At 38.3% G+C, this 27574-nt stretch overlaps 1 protein-coding gene across 5 annotated transcripts in view; it reads left to right on the top strand.

Moving 5' to 3' along the window:
- The window catches only part of ODAD2 (outer dynein arm docking complex subunit 2), a 174919-nt gene that overhangs the window by 78919 nt on the left and 68426 nt on the right, over nt 1-27574 (top strand). For all 5 annotated transcript variants that reach the window (XM_088844043.1, XM_055430171.2, XM_088844042.1 and 2 more), the window contains one exon: nt 25812-25926. In XM_088844043.1, coding sequence (XP_088700169.1) covers nt 25812-25926 — 115 coding nt within the window. The remainder of the gene's footprint in view (nt 1-25811; nt 25927-27574) is intronic.

Genomic DNA, 27574 nt, shown 5'->3' with positions numbered 1-27574 from the left:
CTGGAGAAGACTCTTGAGAGTCCCTTGGACTGCAAGGAGATCCAACCAGTCCATTCTAAAGGAGATCAGTCCTGGGTGTTCATTGGAGGGACTGATGCTAAAGCTGAAACTCCAATACTTTGGCCACCTCATGCGATGAGTTGACTCACTGGAAAAGACTCTGATGCTGGGAAAGATTGAGGGCGGGAGGAGAAGGGGACGACAGAGACTGAGATGGCTGGATGGCATCACCGACTCGATGGACATGAGTTTGAGTGAACTCCGGGAGTTGGTGATGGACAGGGAGGCCTAGCATGCTGTGATTCATGGGGTCGCAAAGAGTCGGACACGACTGAGCGACTGAACTGAACTGAACTGAAAATACTTGATAATAGTGCAGGGTAAGTGTTGGCTAGTATCATTCACATAGCAATAGCTTTAATTAATAGCAATTTAAACCAATAATAACACAAATGCAAAATTAAAGTCAGAGTGTCTAATATCTGTACTTACCTATAGATGAGTCCATTTCTCTTATGTCAAATTAATTGTGTTATTTAACTTGCTATAAATCAAGAATAAGAGGATCTTGAATGGGTCCTCTCAGCTGCATTCAGGATCTTTGAGGGTGTGGCATAGACATGTCAGTAGGTGATTATAATTCAGGCCTTTGTGTATTGTCCTAGGCTTGGGTTTTGTTTTAAAGTTGGTTGAAGTTCACTAAAGGATTTTAGGCATAACCTGAAGCAGAGAAGCTTATTTAGGAAACCACTGTGGGCCAGAGGTGAAGGTGGTTCACACTAAGCTTATGGAATATAATATATTATACTAAAGAATAAAAAAGTGACAGATTAAAGAAGGACAAAATAAGAGAACAGATAAAACCAGGTAAATGACTGAGCATGGGTTGCAAAGAAGAGGGAGGAGTCGTGGGTGGTAATTAGGTGTCTGACTTGGATAACTGTGAATAGATGAGATGGATGTTTGCACCACTTACTGATACAGGGAATGTAGCAGAATGAACTTCACTAGGGCAGAAACAAAGCCGGTTTGTTCATCATGGTACATTCATGTCTAACCCAGTCCCAGCCTCAGGACAGGCACTCACTGAACATTTATAAGTACATGAAGTGAATGATGAATTCAGTTACATTCAGTACACATTGAGGTTTTGTGGTGATGATAACTAGTCAACTGGATATTCATTCATGTCTAAAACTTAGGATAGAATGTGGGTTGGGCATGTAGTATTATGAAAATTTAGCAACTTAAGTGATGAATATATGTGAGGTTGTGAGGAAGAGAAAGAAAAGGGAAAAGTAGACAAAAACAGAATCCTGTTCAACCTGATCTTCTAAGAAGAATGAGTGGACCAGAGAAGAGTTGCCTGTAAAGAAATAGCAAAGGAACAGCTCCAGCTGTGAGGGAAGCCAGAAGAACAAGTTACTGAAAAAAACAAAGGGAAGAGAGCATTTAAGGGGACAATGTGTTCAAAAGTGTCAAATTCTGTGACAGAGTCTCATAAGATAAAGACTAAACTGTTCTTTCTTGTGCAACAAGGAGTTTGTTAACCCTCTTGTACTTGCGGATATGGTTTTCTTACAGATATTCTTAGAAACATACAAAGTTAGTTTTAGAAAACAGTGTTTTGAGTTTGGTAGGGATCCAACAGCGTTATATGTAGCATCATATTACAGACCTGGCTATTATTGCTAAGTTTGTAGGATTTATTGAGTCCTCAAGCTTCAAGTTAAATGGTAAGGAAATGACAAATACCTCTCTCTTGTGTAAGTTTTAAATAATCCATAGGTTAGGAACTTGTTTTAATGATTAGCAGTTTTATGTTGTTTTTTCAGATGTCTGTGGCTGTGGTCAAAACTTAGGTGTGGCATATGAGGATGACCATCTATACACATAGCAGAGTTTTATTAGCTCTGTGATAGAATGCATAATTCTCTTCCCATATCTATTTTTCAGTAAGAATACAAAACATGTTAAAAATAACAGTTTAGCTACTGAATCAAAAATTGTTTTTAAAACACCAGTGATTTCAGAAAACTCTATGACTTTTGTCAGTACATCAGACTACTTAAAGACTCAGTATAAATAGTTTCATATTCATTATGCCCTTCCTGAGGACCTGACGTGGAACAGCTGGTATCCTGATGTATTAGGTTCATGAAAAAGTAGATTTATTCATGCTGGATTTTCTTTTTTTTTGTTGACTTGTTAATGCCTATTTGATATGTACAGAATTCATCTGGAGGTAATTTGTCCTTCAAGTATATAAAAATCACACCAACATTGCAAAAACTGTTAACGCTTATGTTTTGGGGAACGTAACTTTCTCATAAAGTACTATAAAATTTCAAACGACTAAAAAGTATTGAAACTAAAAACTTAAACATTTAAAATTTCTTTTCCATACCTCAGGCTCTTTACTTACCTTTAGAAAATTAAAAAAAAATTTTATTGAATTATTGTTGATTTACTATGTTGCGTTAGTTTCAGGTGTATAGCAAAGTGATTCATACATGTATATATTTAATATATATTCTTTTTCAGATTCTTTTCCCATATAGGTTATTACAAAATATTGAGTATAGATCCCTGTGCTATACAGTAGGTCCTTGTTGTTCATCTATTTTATATGTGGTAGTGTGTATGTGTTACTCCCAATTCCTAATTTATTCCTCCACCTCCGTTCCCTTTGGTAACCATGACATCGTTTTCATGTCTGTGAGTTTGTTTCTGTTTTGTAAATATAAGTTCATTTGTACCATTCTTTTTTAGATTCCACATGTAAGTAATAGCATAGAATATTTGTCTTTCTCCGCCTCAGTTCAGTTCAGCTCAGCTCAGTCGCTCAGTCGTTTGCGACCCCATGAATCACAGCACACCAGGCCTCCCTGTCCATCACCAACTCCCGGAGTTCACTCAAACTCATATCCATCGAGCCGGTGATGCCATCCAGCCATCTCATCCTCTGTCGTCCCCTTCTCCTCCCGCCCCCAATCCTTCCCAGCATCAGAGTCTTTTCCAGTGAGTCAACTCGTCGCATGAGGTGGCCAAAGTATTGGAGTTTCAGCTTTAGCATCAGTCCTTCCAATGAACACCCAGGATTGATCTCCTTGAGAATGGACTGGTTGGATCTCCTTGCAGTACAAGGGACTCTCAAGAGTCTTCTCCAGCACCACAGTTCAAAAGCATCAATTCTTCGTGATCAGCTTTCTTCACAGTCCAACTCTCACATCCTTACATGACCATGGGAAAAACCATAGCCTTGACTAGACGGACCTTGGTTGGCAAGGTAATGTCTCTGCTTTTTAATATGCTATCTAGGTTGGTCATAACTTTCCTTCCAAGGAGTAAGCGTCTTTTAATTTCATGGCTGCAATCAGCATCTGCAGTGATTTTGGAGCCCCCCAAAATAAAGTCTGACACTGTTTCCCCATCTATTTCCCATGAAGTGAAGGGACCAGATGCCATGATCTTTGTTTTCTGAATGTTGAGCTTCAAGCCAACCTTTTCACTCTCCTCTTTCACTTTCATCAAGAGGCTTTTGAGTTCCTCTTCACTTTCTGCCATAAGGGTGGTGTCATCTGCATATCTGAGGTTATTTCTCTGCCTGCCTTACTTTAATTAGTACGATAATCTCTAGATCCACCATGTTCCTGCAAATGACATTATTTTGTTCTTTTTATTGCTGAGAGTAATAGTCCATTGTATATATGTACCATATCTTCTTTATCCTCTCTTCTGTCAATGGATGTTTAGGTTGCTTCCATGTCTTGGCTATTGTGAATAACACTGCAATGAACATTGGAGTGCATATATTTTGTTGAATTATGGTTTTGTCTCAGTGTATGCTCAGGAGTGGGATTGCAGGATCATATGGTAGCTCAATTGTTAGTTTTTAAGGGAACTTCTGATCACATGGACCACAGCCGAATGTGGTCCACTGGAGAAGGGAATGGCAAACCACTTCAGTATACTTGCCTTGAGAACCCCATGAACAGTATCAAAGGTTAAAATGATAGGATACTGAATGAGGAATTCCCCAGGTCAGTAGGTGCCGAGTATGCTACTGGAGCTCAGTGGAGAAATAACTCTAGAAGGAATGAAGGGATGGAGCAAAAGCAAAACCAAAACCCAGTTGTGGATGTGACCGGTGATAGAAGCAAGGTCTGGTGCTGTAAAGAGCAATATTGCATAGGAACCTGGAATGTTAGGTCCATGAATCAAGGCAAATTGGAAGTGGTCAAACAGGAGATGGCAAGAGTGAAAATAGACATTCTAGGAATCAGTGAATTAAAATGGACTGGAATGGGTGAATTTAACTCAGATGACCATTATATCAACTACTGTGGGCAGGAATCCCTTATAAGAAATGGAGTAGCCATCATGGTCAATAAAAGAGTCCGAAATGCAGTACTTGGATGCAATCTTAAAAATGACAGAATGATTTCTGTTTGTTTCCAAGGCAAACCATTCAATATTACAGTAATCCAGGCCTATGCTCCAACCAGTAATGCTGAAGAAGCCGAAGTTGAACGGTTCTATGAAGACCTACAAGACCTTTTAGAACTAACACCCAAAAAAGATGTCCTTTTCATTATAGGGGACAGGAATGCAAAAGTAGGAAGTCAAGAGACACCTGGAGTAACAGGCAAATTTGGCCTTGGAGCATGGAATGAAGCAGGGCAAAGGCTAATAGAGTTTTGTCAAGAGAATGCACTGGTCATAGCAAACACCCTCTTCCAACAACAGAAGAGAAGACTCTACACATGGACATCACCAGATGGTCAACACCGAAATCAGATTGATTATATTCTTTGCAGCCAAAGATGGAGAAGCTGTATACAGTTAGCAAAAACAAGACCAGGAGCTGACTGTGGCTCAGATCATGAACTCCTTATTGCCAAATTCAGACTTAAATTGAAGAAAGTAGGGAAAACCACTAGACCATTCAGATATGACCTAAATCAAATCCCTTATGATTATACAGTGGAAGTGAGAAATAGATTGAAGGGACTAGATCTGATAGATAGAGTGCCTGATGAACTCTGGGCGGAGGTTCGTGACATTGTACAGGAGACAGGGACCAAGACCATCCCCATGGAAAAGAAATGCAAAAAAGCAAAATGGCTGTCTGAGGAGGCCTTACAAATAGCTGTGAAAAGAAGAGAAGCGAAAAGCAAAGGAGAAAAGGAAAGATATAAGCATCTGAATACAGAGTTCCAAAGAATAGCAAGGAGAGATAAGAAAGCCTTCCTCATTGATCAGTGCAAAGAAATAGAGGAAAACAACAGAATAGGAAAAACAAAAATCTCTTCAAGAAAATTAGAGATTCCAAGGGACCATTTCATGCAAAGATGGGCTCGATAAAGGACAGAAATGGTATGGACCTAACAGAAGCAGAAGATATTAAGAAGAGGTGGCAAGAATACACAGAAGAACTGTACAAAAGAGATCTTCACGACCAAGCTAGTCACGATAACGTGATCACTGACGTAGAGCCAGACATCTTGGAATGTGAAGTCAAGTGGGCCTTAGAAAGCATCACTACGAACAAAGCTAGTGGAGGTGATGGAATTCCAGTTGAGCTGTTTCAAATCTTGAAAGATGATGCTGTGAAAGTGCTGCACTCAATATGCCAGCAAATTTGGAAAACTCAGCAATGGCCACAGGACTGGAGAAGGTCAGTCTTCATTCCAATCCCAAAGAAAGGCAATGCCAAAGAATGCTGAAACTACCGCATAATTGCACGCATCTCACACGCTAGTAAAGTCATGCTCAAAATTCTCCAAGCCAGGCTTCAGCAATATGTGAACTGTGAACTCCCAGATGTTCAAGCAGGTTTTAGAAAAGGCAGAGGCACCAGAGATCAAATTGCCAACATCCGCTGGATCATGGAGAAAGCAAGAGAGTTCCAGAAAAACATCAATTTCTGCTTCATTGACTATGCCAAAGCCTTTGACTGTGTGGATCACAATAAACTGTGGAACTTTCTGAAAGAGATGGGAATACCAGACCACCTGACCTGCCTCTTGAGAAACCTGTATGCAGGTCAGGAAGCAACAGTCAGCTTGTACATGGAACAACAGACTGGTTCCAAATAGGAAAAGGAGTACGTCAAGGTTGTATATTGTCACCTTGCTTATTTAACTTCTATGCAGAGTACATCATGAGGAACGCTGGGCTGGAAGAAGCACAAGCTGGAATCAAGACTGCTGGGAGAAACATCAATAACCTCAGATATGCAGATGACACCACGCTTATGGCAGAAAGTGAAGAGGAACTCAAAAGCCTCTTGATGAAAGTGAAAGAGGAGAGTGAAAAGGTTGGCTTGAAGCTCAACATTCAGAAAACAAAGATCATGGCATCTGGTCCCATCACTTCATGGGAAATAGATGGGGAAACAGTGTCAGACTTTATTTTGGGGGGCTCCAAAATCACTGCAGATGCTGATTGCAGCCATGAAATTAAAAGACGCTTACTCCTTGGAAGGAAAGTTATGACCAACCTTGATAGTATATTAAAAAGCAGAGACATTACCTTGCCAACCAAGGTCCGTCTAGTCAAGGCTATGGTTTTTCCCATGGTCATGTATGGATGTGAGAGTTGGACTGTGAAGAAAGCTGATCACTGAAGAATTGATGCTTTTGAACTGTGGTATTGGAGAAGACTCTTGAGAGTCCCTTGTACTGCAAGGAGATCCAACCAGTCCATTCTTAGGGAGATTAATCCTGGGTGTTCATTGGAAGGGCTGATGCTAACTAGTCAAGGCTATGGTTTTTCCCATGGTCATGTATGGATGTGAGAGTTGGACTGTGAAGAAAGCTGATCACTGAAGAATTGATGCTTTTGAACTGTGGTATTGGAGAAGACTCTTGAGAGTCCCTTGTACTGCAAGGAGATCCAACCAGTCCATTCTTAGGGAGATTAATCCTGGGTGTTCATTGGAAGGGCTGATGCTAAAGCTGAAACTGCAATACTTTGGCCACCTCATGCGACGAGTTGACTCACTGGAAAAGACTCTGATGCTTGGAAAGGTTGGGCGCAGGAGGAGTAGGGGACGACAGAGAATGAGATGGCTGGATGGCATCACCGACTCTGTGGACATGAGTTTGAGTGAACTCCGGGAGTTGGTGATGGACAGGGAGGCCTGGTGTGCTGTGATTCATGGGGTTGCGGAGAGTCGGACACGACTGAGCGACTGAAGGGAACTTTCATACTGTTCTCCATAGTGGCTGCACGAATTTACGTCCCGCCAACTAAACTTTTATTTTGAAATAACACTAGACTTACAGAAAAGTTGCAGGAATATGGAATGCATGGAATAGAGCGTTCCCATATGCCCTTAACATCCTACACACCATGGTGAAATTATAGAAACATTTTATTTGTTCAAGTCTAATGTTTTAGAGTTTGAAGAGTGTTGTATGTGAATTTTGTCCTTTTTTGTTCAGTTCATTCCCAAGTATTTAATCTTCCTTATTGGTGGTATAATTTTTTTTCACTGCCATTATGTTCTTCACTTGGTTGTCTCTATGAGAACTATTGAATTTTGTGTATTAATTCTATATGTTGCTACCTAACAGAATTCTCTTATCAGGTTCACTTTATTATTGATTCTCTAGCACAGTTGTTGACTTACTATATAGCACATGGACCAAATCCTGTTTTTGTAAATAAAGTTTTATGGGAACATACTCATATTCATTCATTTATGTATTGTCTTTGGCGACTTTTATGTTACAAATGGAAGAGTTGAGTAGTTGTGACAAAGACCAGATAACCCACAAAGACTAATATACTTGCTGCTGCTGCTACTAAGTCGTTTCAGTCGTGTCCGACTCTGTGTGACCCCATGGATGGCAGCCTACCAGGCTCCCCCGTCCCTGGGATTCTCCAGGCAAGAGGACTGGAATGGGTTGCCATTGCCTTCTCCAATGTGTGAAAGTGAAAGTGAAGTTGCTCAGCTGTGTCTGACCCTTAGCGACCCCACAGACAGCCTACCAGGCTCCTCCATCCATGGGATTTTCTAGGCAAGAGTACTGGAGTGGCTAGCCATTGCCAGGGCTTAATTTTTAAAAATTGCTGAATTCTTCCCTAGGATATTCCTGAGGAAGTTTTATGTCTTCCTCATAAATGCTTTTTCTTTAGACTGATTTCTTGTTTGATTTTATTACCTGATTTCCTGCCACGATGCTGACTAGTAATGGAGATTGCTGGTTTTAGTGGACCTGCCTTTAGTGCTATTTTATTAGGTGAAATACTGTCTTGAGGACTAAAGTATATACATTTTATCATATTTTTCAAAACCTCTTAATTTTTATTTTTGAAGAGTGGTTTTTAAGTCACATATAGGTATTGAAAAGACTTTTCACAGAAAAAAAAAGAAATAGGTATTAGATTTTGTCAGATATCTTTTTAAGCATTTATGGAAATTATGCTCCATTTGCTCCAGTGTGATTTTACCTTTATATCTATCAGCATCATGAATAATACTCATGGGTTTCCAAACACTGCACCAACCTTGCATTCTGGGAATAAGTTTCACTTGGTCATGATGTGCTGATTTCTTAATGTGGTATAGGATTCTGTTTGCTAATCTTAGTATTTCCATAATGATATCAAGTTAATTTTGGTCTGTAGTTTGTTTGTTTTCCTTTCTTTCTTTTTTAAAAAGACTATCAAATTTAGGTATCAGTATTATACCTGCTTTAAAAAGAAATTACGAGGTTTTCTTTTATTTCAATGCTCTGGAATAATTTATTGAACAATGGGATAAAGGTTTGATAGAAGTATACTGTACAGTCATGTGGGTCCAATCTGTATGTGTTTTATTAGTTCTTTATTGGTTTCCTCTAGGTCTTCTATGAAATCTGATCCGTTTATGCTTTTTACTCGAATGGGGTCAGTTTTGGCAATCTGCATTTCCTCATAAAATGATCAATTTCATTGACATTATCAAATTTATTTAAACAGTGATTTGAAAAGCAATGTCTTATGATTTTTAAACGTTGTCTTTTTTCAATAGTTATTTCCCACTTGTTAATTTATGTTTGTGTGTGAGAGCTTTCTCCTTTTTTTTCCCTGATGAAATTATCTGGTATAGTTTCCCTATTTTGATTTTTTCTGAAAAAAAATTTATTAATTAGATACACTGTGCTTTTATTCTCTACCTCATAAATTTCTTTTATCTTTATGTTGTCTTTTTAGAATTTATTTTGTAACTTTTTCTAACTATTTGAGCTTAGAAGATATTTTATTTTATTTTTTTGGCTGTGCCGTGCAGTTTGTAGAATCCTAATTCCCTAACCAGAGATTGAACCCAGGCCATCTGTGGTGGAAGTGTGGACTCCTAACCACTGGACTGCCAGACAATTCCCTCATTTTATAATAATAAACGTAGTTTGTGCTATGAACTTTCTTGACACGTCTTTAAATGTCCCTTGTAGATTCTGATATGTAGTGATTTCATTATCATTATTTTTAAGAAATTCTTTAAATTCAATTTGTATTTTCCCTTTAGACCATGTGTTGCTTAATGGAATTTTTTTTTTAATTCCACAAAAAGGAAGCTTTTTATTTTTTGTTTATTTTAGCTATTTCTTATTTCTTATTATGTTGCAGTTTTTACTCGGAATATTTTATTTCTATTTTTTATGGAACATACTGGCGTTTCCTTTATGACTTACTATAAGATAAATTTTTACAAAACATCTATAGGTGCTTTGGGTGAAGATACATTCCCTTTCAACAGAGGCTAGAAGTGAAGTTTTCGTTGCTCACTCATGTCCGACTCTCTGGGACCTCATGGGCTGTGGCCTGCCAGGCTCCTTTGTCCATGGAATTCTCCAGGCAAGAATACTGGAGTGGGTTGCCATTCCTTCTCCAGGGGATCTTCCTGATCCAGGGATCAAACCTGGGCCTCCCACATTGCAAGCACATTCTTTACCACCTGAGCCACCAGAGGTCAACAGAGGGTACATAATGAAACAGATCTTAAGAATATACAACAGAGGGTAGAATCTGATGTATACTCTTAAGATCTGTTTCATTATATTACATAAACCCTCTATCCCTACTATTTATTTTTCATGCACATGATCTGTCTCATACTGAACATGATGGTATTATTAGCATGCTTCTACCTGTGTTGTCTTATAGCTCATATAGCTTTTGCTTCTTAAAGGCAGGCTCTATATTATTTGGTGCATAAATGTTCTAATCATTGTGAATTGTAGCTTTTAATACTTCAAGAGCTCTTCTTTGTCATGTTTAATGAGTTTTGGCTTGATATTTCTACCTTGATATAAAAATCTTTACCCCTGCTCTCATATTTTTTCCATTTCTGGGAATATCTTGGCCTACCTTTTGTTTTTAGTTTTTCTTGAACCACTTTCTTTTAGGTGTGCTATCTTATGCAGCCTATAGATGGGTCTTGCTTTGTACACCAAATTAAACATATTTTTAATAATTGAGCTAAACCCACATACACTCATTGATGTTTGGTCTCATAATATTTTATAATTATTCATATTCTGTTATATTTGCTCTTTATTTCAGCTTTGCTAGATATAAAATTCTTGGTTCCCATTTTCTTTCTTGAATTAAAAAAAGTCTGCTTCATTGTTGCCTTACTTCATACCTTTCTTGTGAAAATTGTGATATTAGTCAAATTTGTTTTTGTGAGTTTTTTTATCTTTTTGCTTGGAGGCCTTGAGAAATTTTTCTTTACCTTTATAATCTAATACTTTTACCCGCATCTCCTTAGAGTTTATCTTAGAGTTCATTGCTAATCATTTGGTTAACCTGAAATAGAATTAATACAGAAAAATCAGGATAAATACTTTTTTCTCCCTTTGAAAAAGTCAAATTTCAGATACATGAGTTGTCAGGAGCCCTGGCAAGTGCCAATAGTGATGATAAAGGCTGTTTTTTGGACTTATTAGGAACTTATATATACTCATGGTTTACTTCAGTCTCTGCTGTTAATTTTAAGACAGAATTCCTGCCATACATGATTCAAAACATGCTAAAGTTCTAATGTCTCAAGTTTTTCATTACTTAAGAATAACCTTAAACCTACAGATCAGCTTTCAACTATAAGTGCCTGCCTACATGCATGCTAAGTCACTTCTTTCGTGTCCAACTCTTTTGCGACCCCATGGATTGTAGTCCACCAGGCTCCTCTGTCCGTGGGATTCTCCAGGCAAGAATACTAGAGTGAGTTGCCATGCCCTCCTCCAGGGGATCTTCCAGACCCACGGATCAAACCCCCATCTCCTGCAGCTCCTGCATTGCAGGCAGCCTCTTTACTACTGAGCCTACAAAAGGGTTAAATTTCATGTTTTTTAGAAGATAATCAAGAAAAATATTTATATTAATATTTTGTAAATGTCCAAGATTCTAAGAAGTTTTACATAACAATTTTGCTAAATAATATACTAATTTCCTACAATTTATCCTATAAAATATTTTCCTTCCACACATTATAAAACAAACATTTGCTGAACTGATTGTTACATAGTCCAGAGTTATGTGATCATGTAATGAAAGACTCTTTTATAAAACATATACACAAGGATAGAATTAAAACTTACCATGGAATCTGTAACTCTAAATTTCCTGTCTTCTGTGGTTTAAACATAATTATGTTGCATTTACATAGCTTTTTTTTTACATTGGGTTATTTGTTCTTTTTAAAAAGGGGAGAAAAAATAAAGCTATGCTTGCTTGCGTACAAACAGGCTGCTCAGAAATTTCATTTACCACAAAACCAGTCCTTATGACCTTTTAGGGCTTATGCAAGATATAGAATAGAATATATGTTTCATATGTTTGTGTCATTAAGAACATTTTTCCTTCCTTTTTACATTTTTTGGTTATTTGTTTCTTATTTGCATACTTTTAAAAGTATGTGAATTTAACTGAGATACCGAAATGCCACATGAAAAGTAATTATGTGAATCATTTTATCTTCTGAGTCTTAGTTTTCTCATTTTGAACAAACTCTGAGGATGTTTAATTTGAGGGTTATATGGATTTTATTTATCTGCATTATATATCTTATTCATCCAGTTGTGACATGTGCATAAGTTCAATAGCTGAATAAATTAATTGTTCAGTACTATTTCCTGTGTATGAGAGAGTATGTGTGTGTGTTTACAATGAAGTTAAAACGCATTTTTTAAGCTTTTAATTTGTGAAATGTATACATAAAGTACATGTATACATTAGTGTATACATTAGCAAGTGTATACATTAGTAAATTTTATAAAGGGAAGACTCATATACCTGTCCCCCAAGCCAAGAAGCAGAATATTGTTGTCACCGTACAAGACCCCTAGCTGCCTGTCCTTCTCCTAGCCCACCCCATGCCTACCTCCCTGCAGGCTGGGGAGAGCCCACTCTTACCTTTAATGGTAATTTTTATCTTGCCATGTTTTACACATTTTATACTTGAGAATGCCTCCCTATAAATTATAGTTCTGTTTTATTTCTATTTGGGAACAAAGAGAAGCATGTAGTATGTTTATTTTTGTCTGATTTTTTTTGTTCAAAATTATAGGTTATTTTAATACTTAACTGTTCTGTTTGATGCGTTTTAACAATTGCATACAATCATATAACCACCAGCCAAAAGAAAATGTAAAACATGTCCTTCACCCGGGAAAGTGCACTCATGCTATTTACCAGTCAGTCCCCACGCTAACCCCAAGCAGCCACTTTCTCATTTCCATCACTATAGGTTAGTTTTGCCTGTTCTGGGAGTAGAATTTCTGATTCATAGGGTAGAAGTTTAACTTTATTAGAAACTCCCAGATAGTACATAAATGTGGTTGTAAAATTTTACATTCCCATTGGTGCCAACATTTAGTGTTACTTTTTTTTTTTTTTAATTGAGTCCTTCTAACAGGGTAAAAGGGCTTCCCAGATGGCTCAGTGGTAAAAGAATCCACTTGCAATGCAGGAGATGTGGGTTTGATCCCTGGGTCAGGAAGATTCCTTGGAGGAGGAAATGGCAACTCATTCCAGTATTCTTTCCTGGAAAATTCCATGGAGTCTACCAGGTTCCTCTGTCCATGGGATTTTCCAGGCAGAAATACTGGAGTGGGTTGCCATTTCCTTCTCCAGGGGATTTTCCCAACCCAGGGATTGAACCCAGGTCTTCCGCGTTGTAGGCAGACACTTTACCGTCTGAGCCACCAGGGAAGTCACAGAGATAAGAGGGGAAAGTCAAATGAGACCCTGAGGAAGCAACTAGACAAACTCAGATGGTGAGACTTTCTACAGCAGTCTTCATCTTTTAAGAGTCAGTGCCAGAGAAATGCAAATCAAAACCACAGTGAGGTACCATTTCATGCCAGTCAGAATGGCTGCTATCCAAAAGTCTACAAGCAATAAATGCTGGAGAAGGTGTGGAGAAAAGGGAACCCTCTTACACTGTTGGTGGGAATGCAAACTAGTACAGCCACTATGGAGAACAGTGTGGAGATTCCTTAAAAAACTGGAAATAGAACTGCCATATGACCCAGCAATCCCACTGCTGGGCATACACACCAAGGAAACCAGAATTGAAAGAGACGCATGTACTCCAATGTTCATCGCAGCACTGTTTATAATAGCAAGGACATGGAAGCAACCTAGATGTCCATCAGCAGACGAATGGATAAGAAAGCTGTGGTACATATACACAATGGAGTATTCAGTTCAGTCGCTCAGTCGTGTCCGACTCTTTGCGACCCCATGAATCACAGCACGCCAGGCCTCCCTATCCATCACCAACTCCCGGAGTTCACTCAAACTCATGTCCATCGAGTCGGTGATGCCATCCAGCCATCTCATTCTCTGTCATCCCCTTCTCCTCCCGCCTCCAATCCTTCCCAGCATCAGAGTCTTTTCCAGTGAGTCAACTTGTTGCATGAGGTGGCCAAAGTATTGCAGTTTCAGCTTTAGCATCAGTCCGTCCAATGAACACCCAGGATTGATCTCCTTTAGAATGGACTAGTTGGATCTCCTTGCAGTCCAAGGGACTCTCAAGAGTCTTCTCCAGCACCACAGTTCAAAAGCATCAATTCTTCGGCGATCAGCTTTCTTCACAGTCCAACTCTCACATCCATACATGACCACGGGAAAAACCATAGCCTTGACTAGACGGACCTTGGTTGGCAAAGTAATGTCTCTGCTTTTTAATATGCTATCTAGGTTGGTCATAACTTTCCTTCCAAGGAATAAGCGTCTTTTAATTTCATGGCTGCAATCAGCATCCACAGTGATTTTGGAGCCCCCAAAAATAAAGTCTGACACTGTTTCCACTGTTTTCCCATCTATTTCCCATGAAGTGATGGGACCAGATGCCATGATCTTTGTTTTCTGAGTATTACTCAGCCATTAAAAAGAATACATTTGAATCAGTTCTAATGAGGTGGATGAAACTGGAGCCTATTATACAGAGTGAAGTAAGCCAGAAAGAAAAACACCAATACAGTATACTAACACATATATATGGAATTTAGAAAGATGGTAACGATAACCCTGTATGCAAGACAGCAAAAGAGACACAGGTGTATAGAACAGTCTTTGGGACTCTGTGGGAGAGGGTGAGGGTGGGATGATTTGAGAGAATGTCATTGAAACATGTATATTATCATATGTGAAACGAATCGCCAGTCCAGGTTCGATGCATGATACAGGATGCTTGGGGCTGCTGCACTGGGATGACTCAGAGGGATGATATAGGGAGGGAAGTGGAGGGGGGTTCAAGATGGGGAACACATGTACACCCGGGGCGGATTCATGTCAATGTATGGCAAAACCATTACAATATTGTAAAGTAATTAGCCTCCAATTAAAATTTTTAAAAAATGTATTTAATCCAGTTTTAAATCATAGCTCCAAATTAAAAGTCTTAAATAGTTTATGAGAAATTAAAACTCAGTTTATAAGAAAAAAAAAGTCAGTGCCATAAAAAAAATTCTAGATTAAAGAGACTAAATAGATATATCAAAAACATAGTGTATGATCCTTGTTTGAATCATGGTTTCATTTGCTTTTTTAAAAGCTCTAAAGGAAGTTTTGAGAATTGGGAATATTTGAATCTGAGCTGGATATTTGATTATATCAGGGAATTACTTTTACCTTTTTAAATGTAAGAATAGTATAATGATAATGCAAAAGATTGTGCTTATTTTTAAAAGGTGAAAGTTTTAGTTATACGCTGTTGTAACTTACTTGCAAACAGTTTTAAAAAAATGAATACTCATATTAATAGATGGCACAAGTAGATCAAATTTTGAAGGCTGTGTCTATTGGTGCTTATTTTACTGTTTTTAAGAAAACTCTTAAGTGTGTTTGAAATTTTTCATACTGAGAAGGGAGGAAAAAAAATAAGATCAAAAATTTTTTGCACTTAATAGAATGGTAAAATATAAGATAGCTGATGGTGACTAGTATTCTCATGATCTGTTTATGGGAATCAAATTAGCATAACTTTTATGGAAGATAGTCGTTGATACATATTTAAATTTAAAATATATAAAATCCTTACCTAGTGATTTCATTTCTCAGTGTTTTTCCCTCTAGTTCTGCCCATGTTGCCTCCTTCCCTGTCCACTCGCCTTCCTAGCCTGCAAACGCCTCTTTCATTTATCTTAGTCTATATGCACATAATTCTGACATTCCTGATGAAGTTGAGATAGGCATTTAAATTCACCACTAAAATGTGGAATTCTTGCAATATTCTAATCAATAGTTCTAATCTTTGTTATCTAAAGTAGAGCCATTTATTTCACTGATCACATAGAATGTCAATGCAAATTTATTTAATTGAATTCAAATCCAAATCAACTATATTAACTTTCCTATCTCTACTGATAACGTGGTGTTCATATATTCAAGTGAGGCTATATGCCTGAATAAAATCAGAATTTTTTGGTTCAATACTTTATATTTCTAGAGTATATTAGTAAGTTTATAGTATACTCTGAATAAATATCCCACTTTAAATCTTGACTTAGCCTAATTACTGGATATAGATAGAGCCACAGATCAATCTAAGTTTATCTGCATGTTTATTAAACTTGTAAATGAAACTAACATTAATTACATATCTATTTGTAATTATATTGGATATCTCATTAGTAAGGTAATATGACCTGATTTTAATAGATGAGGAAATTCAAGCTTCAGATTAAATATTTGCCCAATATCGTGATTCTAGGTAGTAGTCCTAGTATTTGAATACATGATTTATAATTATCTAGTTTCAGTTCAGTTCAGTCACTCAGTCATGTCCGACTCTTTGTGACCCCATGGACTGCAGCATGCCAGGCTTCCCTGTCCATCACCAACTCCTGGAGCTTAGTCATGTCCATCGAATCGGTGATGCCATCCAACCATCTCATTCTCTGTCGTCCCCTTCTCCTCCTGCCTTCAATCTTTCCCAGCATCAGGGTCTTTTCCAATGAGTCAGTTCTTTGCATCAGGTGGCCAAAGTATTGGAGTTTCAACTTCAGCATCAGTCCTTCCAATGAATATTTCCTTTAGAATTGACTGGTTGGATCTCCTTGCAGTCCAAGGGACTCTCAAGAGTCTTCTTCAATACCACAGTTCTTATGCTCTTTCAATAAACAGGATACACACGTAGGTGTTGATTACTCTTAAATTTATTCCTTTGTCTATTTTGTTATTTTTGAAGAGTATCCACTTAGTCATAATCATGAAAAAAAGAAAAAGTGAAAGTGTTAGTCACTCAGTTGTGTCTGACTCTCTGTGACCCCATGGATGGTAGCCCACCAGACTCCTCTGTCCATGGAATTCTCCAGGCAAGAATAGTGGGTAGCCATTCCCTTCTCCCAGAGAAGGCAATGGCACCCCACTCCAGTACTCTTGCCTGGAAAATCCCATGGACGGAGGAGCCTGGTAGGCTGCCGTCCATTGGGTCGCTAAGAGTCAGACACAACTGAGCAACTTCACTTTCACTTTTCACTTTCATGCATTGGAGAAGGAAATGGCAACTCACTCCACTGTTCTTGCCTGGAGAATCCCAGGGACAGGGGAGCCTGGTGGGCTGCCGTCTATGGGGTCGCACAGAGTCAGACACTACTGAAGTGACTTAGCAGCAGCAGCAGCAGCATTCCCTTCTCCAGGAGATCTTCCTGACCCAGGGATTGAACCCAGGTCTCCTGCACTGAAGGCAGACTCTTTACCATCTGAGCCACCAGGAAAGCTCCCAGTGATAATACATATCATAATCATATGATCACAGTCATATAAGTCATAATCATAAAACCTTTCAAATAAAGATACAAATGTAAATGTATCCAATAATGATTTACAATGTCTAACTACTTTGAGAAAGAATTTATTTTACTACTCCAAATGTTTAGGGATGTTTATAGTTTCATCAGACCACTGTTACAAAATTATTCTTTTATATCCAGAACGGTGGTTGTATGGATGTTACCACACATATGAACATTTGCATTGGTTCATTTTATTTCTGCTTTGAGTGAAACTTCCCTCACCTGTCTTTAATGCACCTATCTAAACCATTTGCTTTTTTTTCATGAAAGTAAGAAAAGATAAATTGTTTTATTTGCTTATATAATAAATACATTATACCACATTGGTTAAGTCACTCTACCAGTTTTTATTTTTGTTTTTTAATGAAAGCACTTGGGTAGAGGTTCACTATGACAGCACTAGTATCTGATGACTGTAATGATGACTAACTTCCACTTAACGCTTATTGCAAATGAGTTCTCCATAACGAGGACTACCTAGGTACTTGGTCTCTTATCAGTTCAGTTCAGTTCAGTCACTCAGTCACGTCCAGTTCTTTGTGACTCCATGGAATGCAGCACGCCAGGCCTCCTTGTCCATCATCAACTCCTGGAGCTTACCAAAACTCATGTCCATTAAGTCGGTGATGCCATCCACCATCTCATCCTCTACCGTCCCCTTCTCCTCCTGCCTTCAGTCTTTCCCAGCATCAGGGTCTTTTCAAATCAGTCACTTCTTCCCATCAGGTGGCGAAAGTAATGGAGCGCGACACTTTCACAGCATCATCTTTTAGGATTTGAAAGAGCTCAACTGTAATTCCATCACCTCCACTGGTTTTGTTCATAGTGATGCTTCCTAAGGCCCACTTGACTTCACATTCCAGGATGTCTGGCTCTAGCTGAGTGATCACACCATCGTGATTATCTGGGTCATGAAGATCTTTTTTGTACAGTTCTTCTGTGTATTCTTGCCACTATTTCTTAATATCTTCTGCTTCTGTTAGGTCCATACCATTTCTGTCCTTTATTGTATCCATCTTTGCATGAAACGTTCCCTTGGTATTTCTAATTTTCTTGAAGAGATCTCTAGTCTTCCCCATTCTATTGTTTTCCTCTATTTCTTTGCACTTATCACTGAGGAAGGCTTTCTTTTCTCTCCTTGCTATTCTTTGGAACCCTGCATTCAAGTGGGTATATCTTTCTGTTTTTCCTTTGCCTTTCAATTCTCTTTTTTCATAGCTGTTTGTAAGGCCTCCTCAGACAACCATTTGCCTTTTTGCATTTCTTTTTCTTGGGGATGGTCTTGATCACTGCCTCCTGTACAATGTCATGAACCTCCATCCATAGTTCTTCAGGCACTCTGTCTATCAGATCTAATACCTTGAATCTATTTGTTACTTCCACTGTATAGTCATAAGGGATTTGATTTAGGTCATACCTGAATGGTCTAGTGTTTCCCTACTTCCTTCAATTTAAGTCTGAATTTGGCAATAAGGAGTTCATGATCTGAGCCACGGTCAGCTCTGGTCTTGTTTTTGCTGTTGGTATAGAGCTTCTCCATCTTTGGCTGCAAAGAATATAATCAATCTGATTTTAGTATTGACTGGTGATGTCCATGTGTGGAGTCTTCTCTTGTATTGTTGGAAGAGGGTGTTTGCTATGACCAGTGTATTCTCTTGGCAAAACTTTGTAAGCCTTTGCCCTGCTTCTGTATTCCAAGGCCAAATTTGCCCATTACTCTAGGTATTTGACTTTCTACTTTTGCATTCCAGTCCCCTTTAATGAAAAGGACATCTTTTTTGGGTGTTAGTTCTAGAAGGTCTTGTAGGTCTTCATAGAACTGTTCAGCTTTTTCAGCATTATTAGTTGGGGCATAGACTTGAATTACTGTGATACTGAATGGTTTGCCTTGGAAACAGAGATCTTTCTGTCATTTTTGAGACTGCATCCAAGTACTGCATTTTGGACTCTTTTTTTGACTATGATGGATTCTCCATTTCTTCTAAGGGATTCTTGCCCACAGTAGTAGATATAATGGTCATCTGAGTGAAATTCACCCATTCCATTCCATTTTAGTTCACTGATTCCTAAAATGTCGATGTTCACTCTTGCCATCTCCTGTTGACCACTTCCAATTTGCCTTGATTCATGGACCTAACATTCCAGGTTCCTATGCAATATTGCTCTTTACAGCATCGGACTTTACTTCTATCACCAGTCACATCCACAGCTGGGTATTGTTTTTGCTTTGGCTCCATCCCTTCATTCTTTCTGGAGTTATTTCTCCACTGATTTCCAGTAGCATATTGGACACCTACCGACCTGGGGAGTTCATCTTTCAATGTCCTATTTTTTTGCCTTTTCATACTGTTCATGGGGTTCTCAAAGCAAGAATACTGAAGTGGTTTGCCATTCTCTTCTCCAGTGGACCACGTTTTGTCAGAACTCTCCACCATGACCTGTCCGTCTGCACAGCATGGTTATAGTTTCACTGAGTTAGACAAGGCTGTGGTCCATGTGATCAGTTTGGTTAGTTTCTGTGATTGTGGTTTTCAGTCTGTCTGCCCTCCGAAGGAGAAGGTTAAGAAGCTTATGGAAGCTTTCTGATGGGAGAGACTGACTGAGGGGGAAACTGGGTCTTATTCAAATGGGCAGCACCAATTTTCTGTTGATGGGCGGGGCTGTGTTCCCTCCCCGTTGTTTGACCTGAGGACAAACTATAGTGGAGGTAATGAAGATAATGGTGACCTCCTTCAAAAGGTCCCATGCATGCATTTCTGCACTGAGTTTCCCCAACCCTGCAGCAGAACACCCCCGACCCACGCCTCCACCAGAGACTCCTGGATACCCATGGGCAAGTCTGGGTCAGTCTCATGTGGGGTCACAGCTCCTTTCTTCTGGGTCCTGGTGCACACAAGGTTCTGTTTGTGTCCTCCCAGAGTCTGTTCCCCCAGCCCTGTGTAAGTTCTGGCAGCTCTATGGTGGGTTAATGGCAACCTCCTCCAAGAGGGCTTATGCCACACCCAGGTCTACTGCACCCAGAGGCCCTGCCCTCAGCAGTCCACTGCTGACCCGTGCCTCCACAGAAGACAACCAAACACAGTTCTGTCTCAGTCTCTGTGGGGTCTTGGGTCCTGGTGTGGACAAGGTATTTTTGAGCCCTCTGAGCATCTCTGGCGGGTATGGGGTTTGATTCTAAAGGCAATTTCACCCCTCCTACCATCTTGCAGGGTGGGAAATGGATGGGGAAACAGTGGAAACAGTGTCAGACTTTATTTTTTTGGGCTCCAAAATCACTGCGGATGCTGATTGCAGCCATGAAATTAAAAGACGCTTACTCCTTGGAAGGAAGGTTATGACCAACCTAGATAGCATATTATAAAGCAGAGACATTATTTTGCCAACAAAGGTCCATCTAGTCAAGGCTATGGTTTTTCCAGTCATGTATGGATGTGAGAGTTGGACTGTGAAGAAAGCTGAGCACCAAAGAATTGATGCTTTTGAACTGTGGTGTTGGAGAAGACTCCTGAGAGTCCCTTGGACTGCAAGGAGATCTAACCAGTCCATCCTAAAGGAGATCAATCCTGGGTGTTCATTGGAGGGACTGATCCTGAAGCTGAAACTCCAGTACTTTGGCTACGTCATGTGAAGAGTTGACTCATTGGAAAAGACTCTGATCCTGGAAGGGATTGGGGGTAGGAGGAGAAGGGGACGACAGAGGATGAGATGGCTGGATGGCATCACCGACTCAATGGACATGAGTTTGAGTGAACTCTGGGAGTTGGTGATGGACAGGGAGGCCTGGCGTGCTGTGATTCATGGGGTGGCAAAGAGTCAGACACGACTGAGTGACTGAACTGAACTGAACAATCTTGCTGCGGCTTCTCCTTTGCTCTTGGACGTGGGGTATCTCCTCACAGCCATTCCAGTGCCATGCAGCTGCCTATATGGTCTCCTATGGTCTCTATAAAAAAATACATAGAGATAGAAACATTAAAACTTTGAGAATTTTTATAAAAATGTTAATTTTTTTCTAATCATAGATTTTTTCACAATTGTTAATTCTGACCTGCATTTATGTTTCCATTTTTTCAGAATTGCCAACGTGGTTTTAAAAAGTATAGATTTCAGTTGCAATTTATAATGTGACTTAAGAACATCATGTTCTTTCAGGCTAACCACATTTAGGTTGAGCCATTGTCTGACAATGGTATTTATCAGCATAATTTGCAAATATTATGACATTTTTAGACATGATGCCAAATTATGGTTTCAAAATAGATGTACTGACATTGCCAGACAGAAATTCTGCAACTTCAGCCATACTGGCCATGTGGGTGCAAACTGTCCACATTTGTTCGTATATGTGGCCTTGGTGGGCAGGCAAGCCAGCCAGACTTCTTAACAATCCTGACAAGAGTTAACATAACAAAAGAAACTGAGACTCATAACAAGCCACTGTGTTTTCTTGTGTTTTTTTTTTTATGAAGAGTCAGAGTATGAACATGTATTCATCTTTAAAGAACTGTTATTTTGTCAGCCCACAGTTTGATTTCAATGATAAAGCTGAAGATTTTAGAAACATGTAATTCAGTTTTGTTTTTATAATATCAAAGTATTAATGTAAAATTCTACTGATAATAAAAGCAGAAAGAGTTAACATATTGCTGGAAATGAAATCAGAGCAAGATACTAGTGAAATTAAAGAACTATACGAAAGGAGAAAGACCCATTGAAAATGGACAGTGGTGTAATTAATACCACCTATAAGCCCATCATTGTATATTCAAAAAGCAATAAAGTTGTAAAGAACATCTATGAAAATGCACTTTCAACCTAGAAGGAACTCCAAATAAAAATTTACTGGTTAGAGTTTGAATTTGAACATATGCTTTTCAAGTATGAGGTTAAAAATGAGTGTATTTGTGTCAGGAGAGATTTTTGATTCAGCAAAAAAAATGGAGTAGGCAAAGACGTCTGTTTCAGATCCGTTTAACCAATATTCACTGGCTCAGGAACGTGCGCTAAGCATGGTAGGCAGTAGCAGATTCCTGCTGTCAAGGAGATTACACGCCACTTGGGAAGATAAGATGCATACATACATGACCACGCTGCAAAGCAGTATTGATGAGAGCCAGAAACGAGGGCAGCAAAACTCAAAAGGCTCTCAGAGGAGGGAGAAGCCAGAGGATTTGAGAAGTTTTATTGTAGACCTTAAAATATGCATTGTCACAGTGAAAGATGGAGGTGGTGTGGGCAAAGGTTTAGAGCTGGGAGAATCTCTGTGACTTGTAAGTTAGCCAATGTTTCCCCTCTTTTCATGTGGAACCTGATGCCCGCATCTCTTAGCAGGGGTCCCCAGTCTCTGGGATCTAATGCCTGGTGATCTGAGTTGGAGCTGATGTAATAATAATAGAAATAAAGTGCACAATAAGTGTAATGTGCTTGAATTACCCTGAAACCATCCCCTCAACCCCTGATTCATGGAAAAATTGTCTTCCACGAAACCAGTCCCTGGTGCCAAAAGGTTGGGGACCACTGTCCTATAGCATTTATCAGAATAGATTGTAATGGTCTCTTTATCACCTTCACTAGACTGCAGTTTCCTGAAGGACAGTGAAAATCCCTATTATTTGCACAGCCTTTATTCATGTATTCATATCTTGCTGAAAATGTATTTGTGATCCCCCTAATTAATCCTTATAGCACTTTTGCAGTTATTCCATGCATGTGTTTCCAGCTGGAGTTGAACACGGTCATACTCTGCCTTCTTGTTTCCGCTCTCCTTTTATAAATGTGTCATCTTCATAGTATTTAGTGCCACATGTTTTGCATTTTTGTGCTTTGAGCTGGTGATCTTCCTGTTTAAAATGGCCCCTAAGCCTAATGCCAAAGTACAAGAAGACTGCCATGTGCCTTACAGAGAAAAATGTGTGTGCTGGATTGTTCGTGGGTTCAGTGTTAATGAATCAAAAATGTATTATTAAGGAAAGTGTCTTTAAACAGAAACACACATAAAACAAGATTATATGTTGATCAGTTAATGAAAATATTCTCACCAGAGGCTCTTAGGAACAAAACTTCACATTCCCCAGAGAGCAGTGATTTGGTATTTACAAATTCACTGCTTGCTGTGACTTTATACAGTTTAACTACCCTGAGCAACCAGAATTGAGTGTATCTGTTACTTCTGTATGCTCAGCACTTAGTGTTTAGTAGGTGGCCACAGAGTTTTATGAGCAAACACCTGAATATGGGGAATTGGGAGGAATAAACCAGCTCATTGGAAATGTTAAATACTGAATTCAAGACGGGTGTGAATACCATGCAGGCAGTGGGAAGCCGTCCGAGACTGTCCCCTGGGAGTGATCTCTCAGTTGTGAACTGTTCACCAAGCGTTAATTGAATGTGTTGGTTGGTGTGATGGACAGAATGAATATCCCTGGGGCCTTGCTTGCAAGGAGATACTGCAGAAGCTCTAAAATACTCTTTCAGCAGGATTAATTTCACCGGGATCTATAGGATGGATTGGAACTGAGAGAAGCTGAAGACACAAAACCAAGTTACTGCTGTAGGTATCCCCATATAAGGTGACAAGAGACTACAGTTAGGGTGCTGGCAGGGATAGAGAGAAGTAGGGGAGACACTTGACTTACTGTGAAGTAAATCCACAGTATGGCTCGATGCAGAGGATGAGGGAAATGGAGGATCAAGATTAAACTCTGAAGTTTGCTGCCCTTGACTTTGTTAGTTCCTCTGTTTGCAATTTTTTTTAATGTTTTCCTCATCTCTGGTAATTACTCTGTACCATGCTATCTTTTATTTTAAGTCATCTGTAATGAGGTTACAGTCCTCATCCATTGTAACTAAGCAGCTGAAGAATTGTCTAGGGTTTGGGGTGACAGTCAAGGACAATATATCTGGTTTTAGAATGAACTGTGAATTTTTATTGTTAATTGTGAAATTTTGCCTGGGGTAGGGATTCAAAGTTGAATTATCCCTCTTTATAACTGAAAATGTGTGCCATCCCAATAACTTCCACTCTAATGACAAGCTACGTCCTGCGTTATATGGCTAAATATTCCTAATGCAAATATTAGTACTGACTACATTGGTGAGAGTAGGACAGATTATCATTCACTATTGTTCTTTGGGAAATCACACATGAAAAAAAATACATAGAGACCCAGGGATCTCCATTAATTATGTTTTCAGTGGCATGTGTAAAACAGTAAACTTTTTTAAGTTGGTGAAGTAAATCCTTCATTGTGAAGTACAGTGTATTCACCATCTTTGTTTATACTTTCTGTAAATTGAGAAATAAAAACTTTAATTTCCCTTAGCAAGATAGTGACAGAGAGCTTTAGTTTGAGAAAACTATTTAGCTAAACATGGGGTTAAAACACTTTCTCAATGCACTTTTTCTCATTAAAGATCATCTTTTAAAGAGATAGTTTATATCTTACTATAAGCTATTTGCACTACCAATTTTTTTAAGGTTATGGAAAACTTATATTCAACTTGGAACCTTTTGAATAATACATTTTTTTTCCTGGCAAACTCATCTCAGATAATCAAGAAATGTAGTATTTTTAGTCAATTTTCAAGAAAAAATTTGAATGGCACTAAGCTAGGAGTATTTATTCTATCTGTGGCTAAGTACTACATGTATTTAACTCGAGGTTTAAAATCAAAGGAATTTTGATATTCTTTATCTTTTTCCATCTGCTCGTAGTTTAGTATATCTTTCTGAACAAAGCCATGTTTGTAAAGGATATTAAGTTTTGTTTGGCCTTCTTCTCAACTGTGAGTACTCAATGGGCCTTAATGCGAGGTTATGCTCCCTGGACTGATTGATGTATAAACAGAAGACAGATGGTGTGGAGATGACTCTGATGATAATTCATTTTTCAGCTAGTCAAGAAGATATTTTGATTACAGTGTGTTTAAGTAATTATAACACAGTCTGCAACGTTAGTCTCTCTGGGAAGCAAGCACATGGAAAACAAGTTACGTGTTTTTGCTACCCAACAAAGGAGGCAGTGTGGCGTAATGATTTTAATTCCTAGTGCTAGATTAGACTGGAGGAGTTTAAAATATGTCATGCTGTACGGTAAGTCAATTAAACATAGACCAAATAAAAAAGGTAACTGCACAGTTTTGAGGCGTAAATATTTGTCTTGGAAAGTATTTAGATGTTACTATATGAAAGAAACCAGTATTTTTGCATTCAGGCAACAGTCTGTATACAGCTAATTAAAAAATTACATGGCTTGATTTTTAGTTTATGTGAATCATAATTATTATAGAGCTTGCTTTCTGCATCATGTGTGTAAAACTGAATCAGAGAACTGACAAATCAACAGCATGTTAAGTCCCTGCTGTTGTTAAAATTTTGGAAAAAAAAATAGCTAAGCAAAATGTCAAAAGGAGAAAAAAATAATTAGAACTGTGTGGATAGGCCATTTAAATTTTATTTTCATGTACTAATTACATTAAATACCTTTGGTTTTTTTATTGTTTGTTTCAAAATAGGATAATTGATCGCTTAGATGGTGTTCGTTTGTTGTGGTCCCTGCTAAAAAATCCTCACCCAGACGTGAAGGCCAGTGCAGCTTGGGCCCTCTGTCCCTGCATCCAGAATGCAAAGGTAAGAAGAGACCGCAAGTCAGTCCATCCTAGAATTTCTAATACCATGGTGAATGATGTTACCACAGGTCACCAACTGCTTTTCACTTCTTTATGGTCAGGTTTTTACCTGGGAAAAAGAATACTGAACTTTTGTGCAAAAATAATTTTTGAGCAATACCTTTTCCTGGTCAGTTTTTAGATGTCAAATGAAACTGGACTAAGATGGAAGAGCTTACTGTGTTCTACCTGGCTGGTGGGATTGAAACAAATACCCCAGGTACATCAAGGGGAAGGAAAGTATAATGTTCTTACCTCTTGGGTGAAAAGAAAATTACATTACTGTTACTTTCAGAAGCCCAAGATAACTTCTATCTTACTTACTGCCTGATTTACTACCATGAAAAATCACTAAGTTTTTTGTTACCTTGAAAAAGTCACATAATGTCATGAATTGCACTTTTCTTATCTGTTAATAAAGACTAGATGTAAAGTCCAGAGATTTCTCTCTGTTGAGTATTTTTACAGAAAGCATTTAATTCCTGTAATAAATTTAACACACCTCTATCTTCCTAATATTTTTGACTAGAATTAATTGTAAAAAGTGAATTGTGATATATACTAATATTTAGAAAAGACTTATTACAAACTGGTTAATGGACTGGTTTTTTTTTGTAATAACAAAAGAGGGAAAAATAAAAACACCTCAAATGTCAGCCTATAGGAAAATGAATAACAAGATGACAGCACAGTCATAATATGTGTGATTATTATGATGCACAGTCATATTATGCACAGTATTATTATTATGCACAGTCATCCAGCGCAGCAATAAAAAATGAATGTACTTCAGCAGTGTCTGCATCGATATCAGTACATCTCATGAACATACTGACCAAAATAAAAGCAAGTTTCAGAAGCAGAGATACAATATAATCCTACTATATAAGGTCCAAAAAACTTTTTTTGAATACAAAATATAAATGATATTATTTAGGGAGCAAGAAAGAAGCCTATTGAAGAAAGATTCCTACACATCTTTGAAGGATTTCTTTAAGGATATTCTTTAAGAAAGATCTTAATCCTCCTTAAACAATCTTTCATATTTTTAATGATCTTAATTATCTTTAAGAAAAGCTAATTGGTTTTAGAGACAAGCCAAGACTGATAAGCAGAACTAACTTCAGAGGAACAGAAGACAAAATTAAATTTTTAAAATTAACATCCTTAGAATGACCCAAGGGATACTGCTAAGCCCAAAATGGCTAAATAAAAAGTATTTATAGATTAAGAAAGGGCTTTTGGAAATTAAAAATATATTTAGGAAACAATAAATTTAATAAAAGAGACAAATACTACATTATGTATGGTACTGGGATATGACTGAGTAATCTGGATAATGACATCTAGTAAACAACTAAAAATGTAAAGTAAATGTAAAAAGAAAATAGGAATTGCAAGCACACAAAAGGAAAGAAAAAGGAATAAACAGTCATTTATAAAAGGGGGAGGTGGTTTCTATAAGCTGAAGAGTTGAAGAAAGACTCTAGTCTCCAGATTGAAAGATCCATTTAGTGCCAAGTAGGGAAAATGAATTTATCTATACCTAGACACAAATTCAGGAGAAGGCAATGGCACCCCACTCAGTGACTTCACTTTCACTTTTCACT

Source organism: Moschus berezovskii, chromosome 15 (genome assembly GCF_049115385.1).
Source record: "Moschus berezovskii isolate FMDL1 chromosome 15, NW_MosBer_1.0, whole genome shotgun sequence".
Taxonomy (NCBI): domain Eukaryota; kingdom Metazoa; phylum Chordata; class Mammalia; order Artiodactyla; family Moschidae; genus Moschus; species Moschus berezovskii.
This window is presented reverse-complemented; position numbering and strand designations above follow the sequence as displayed.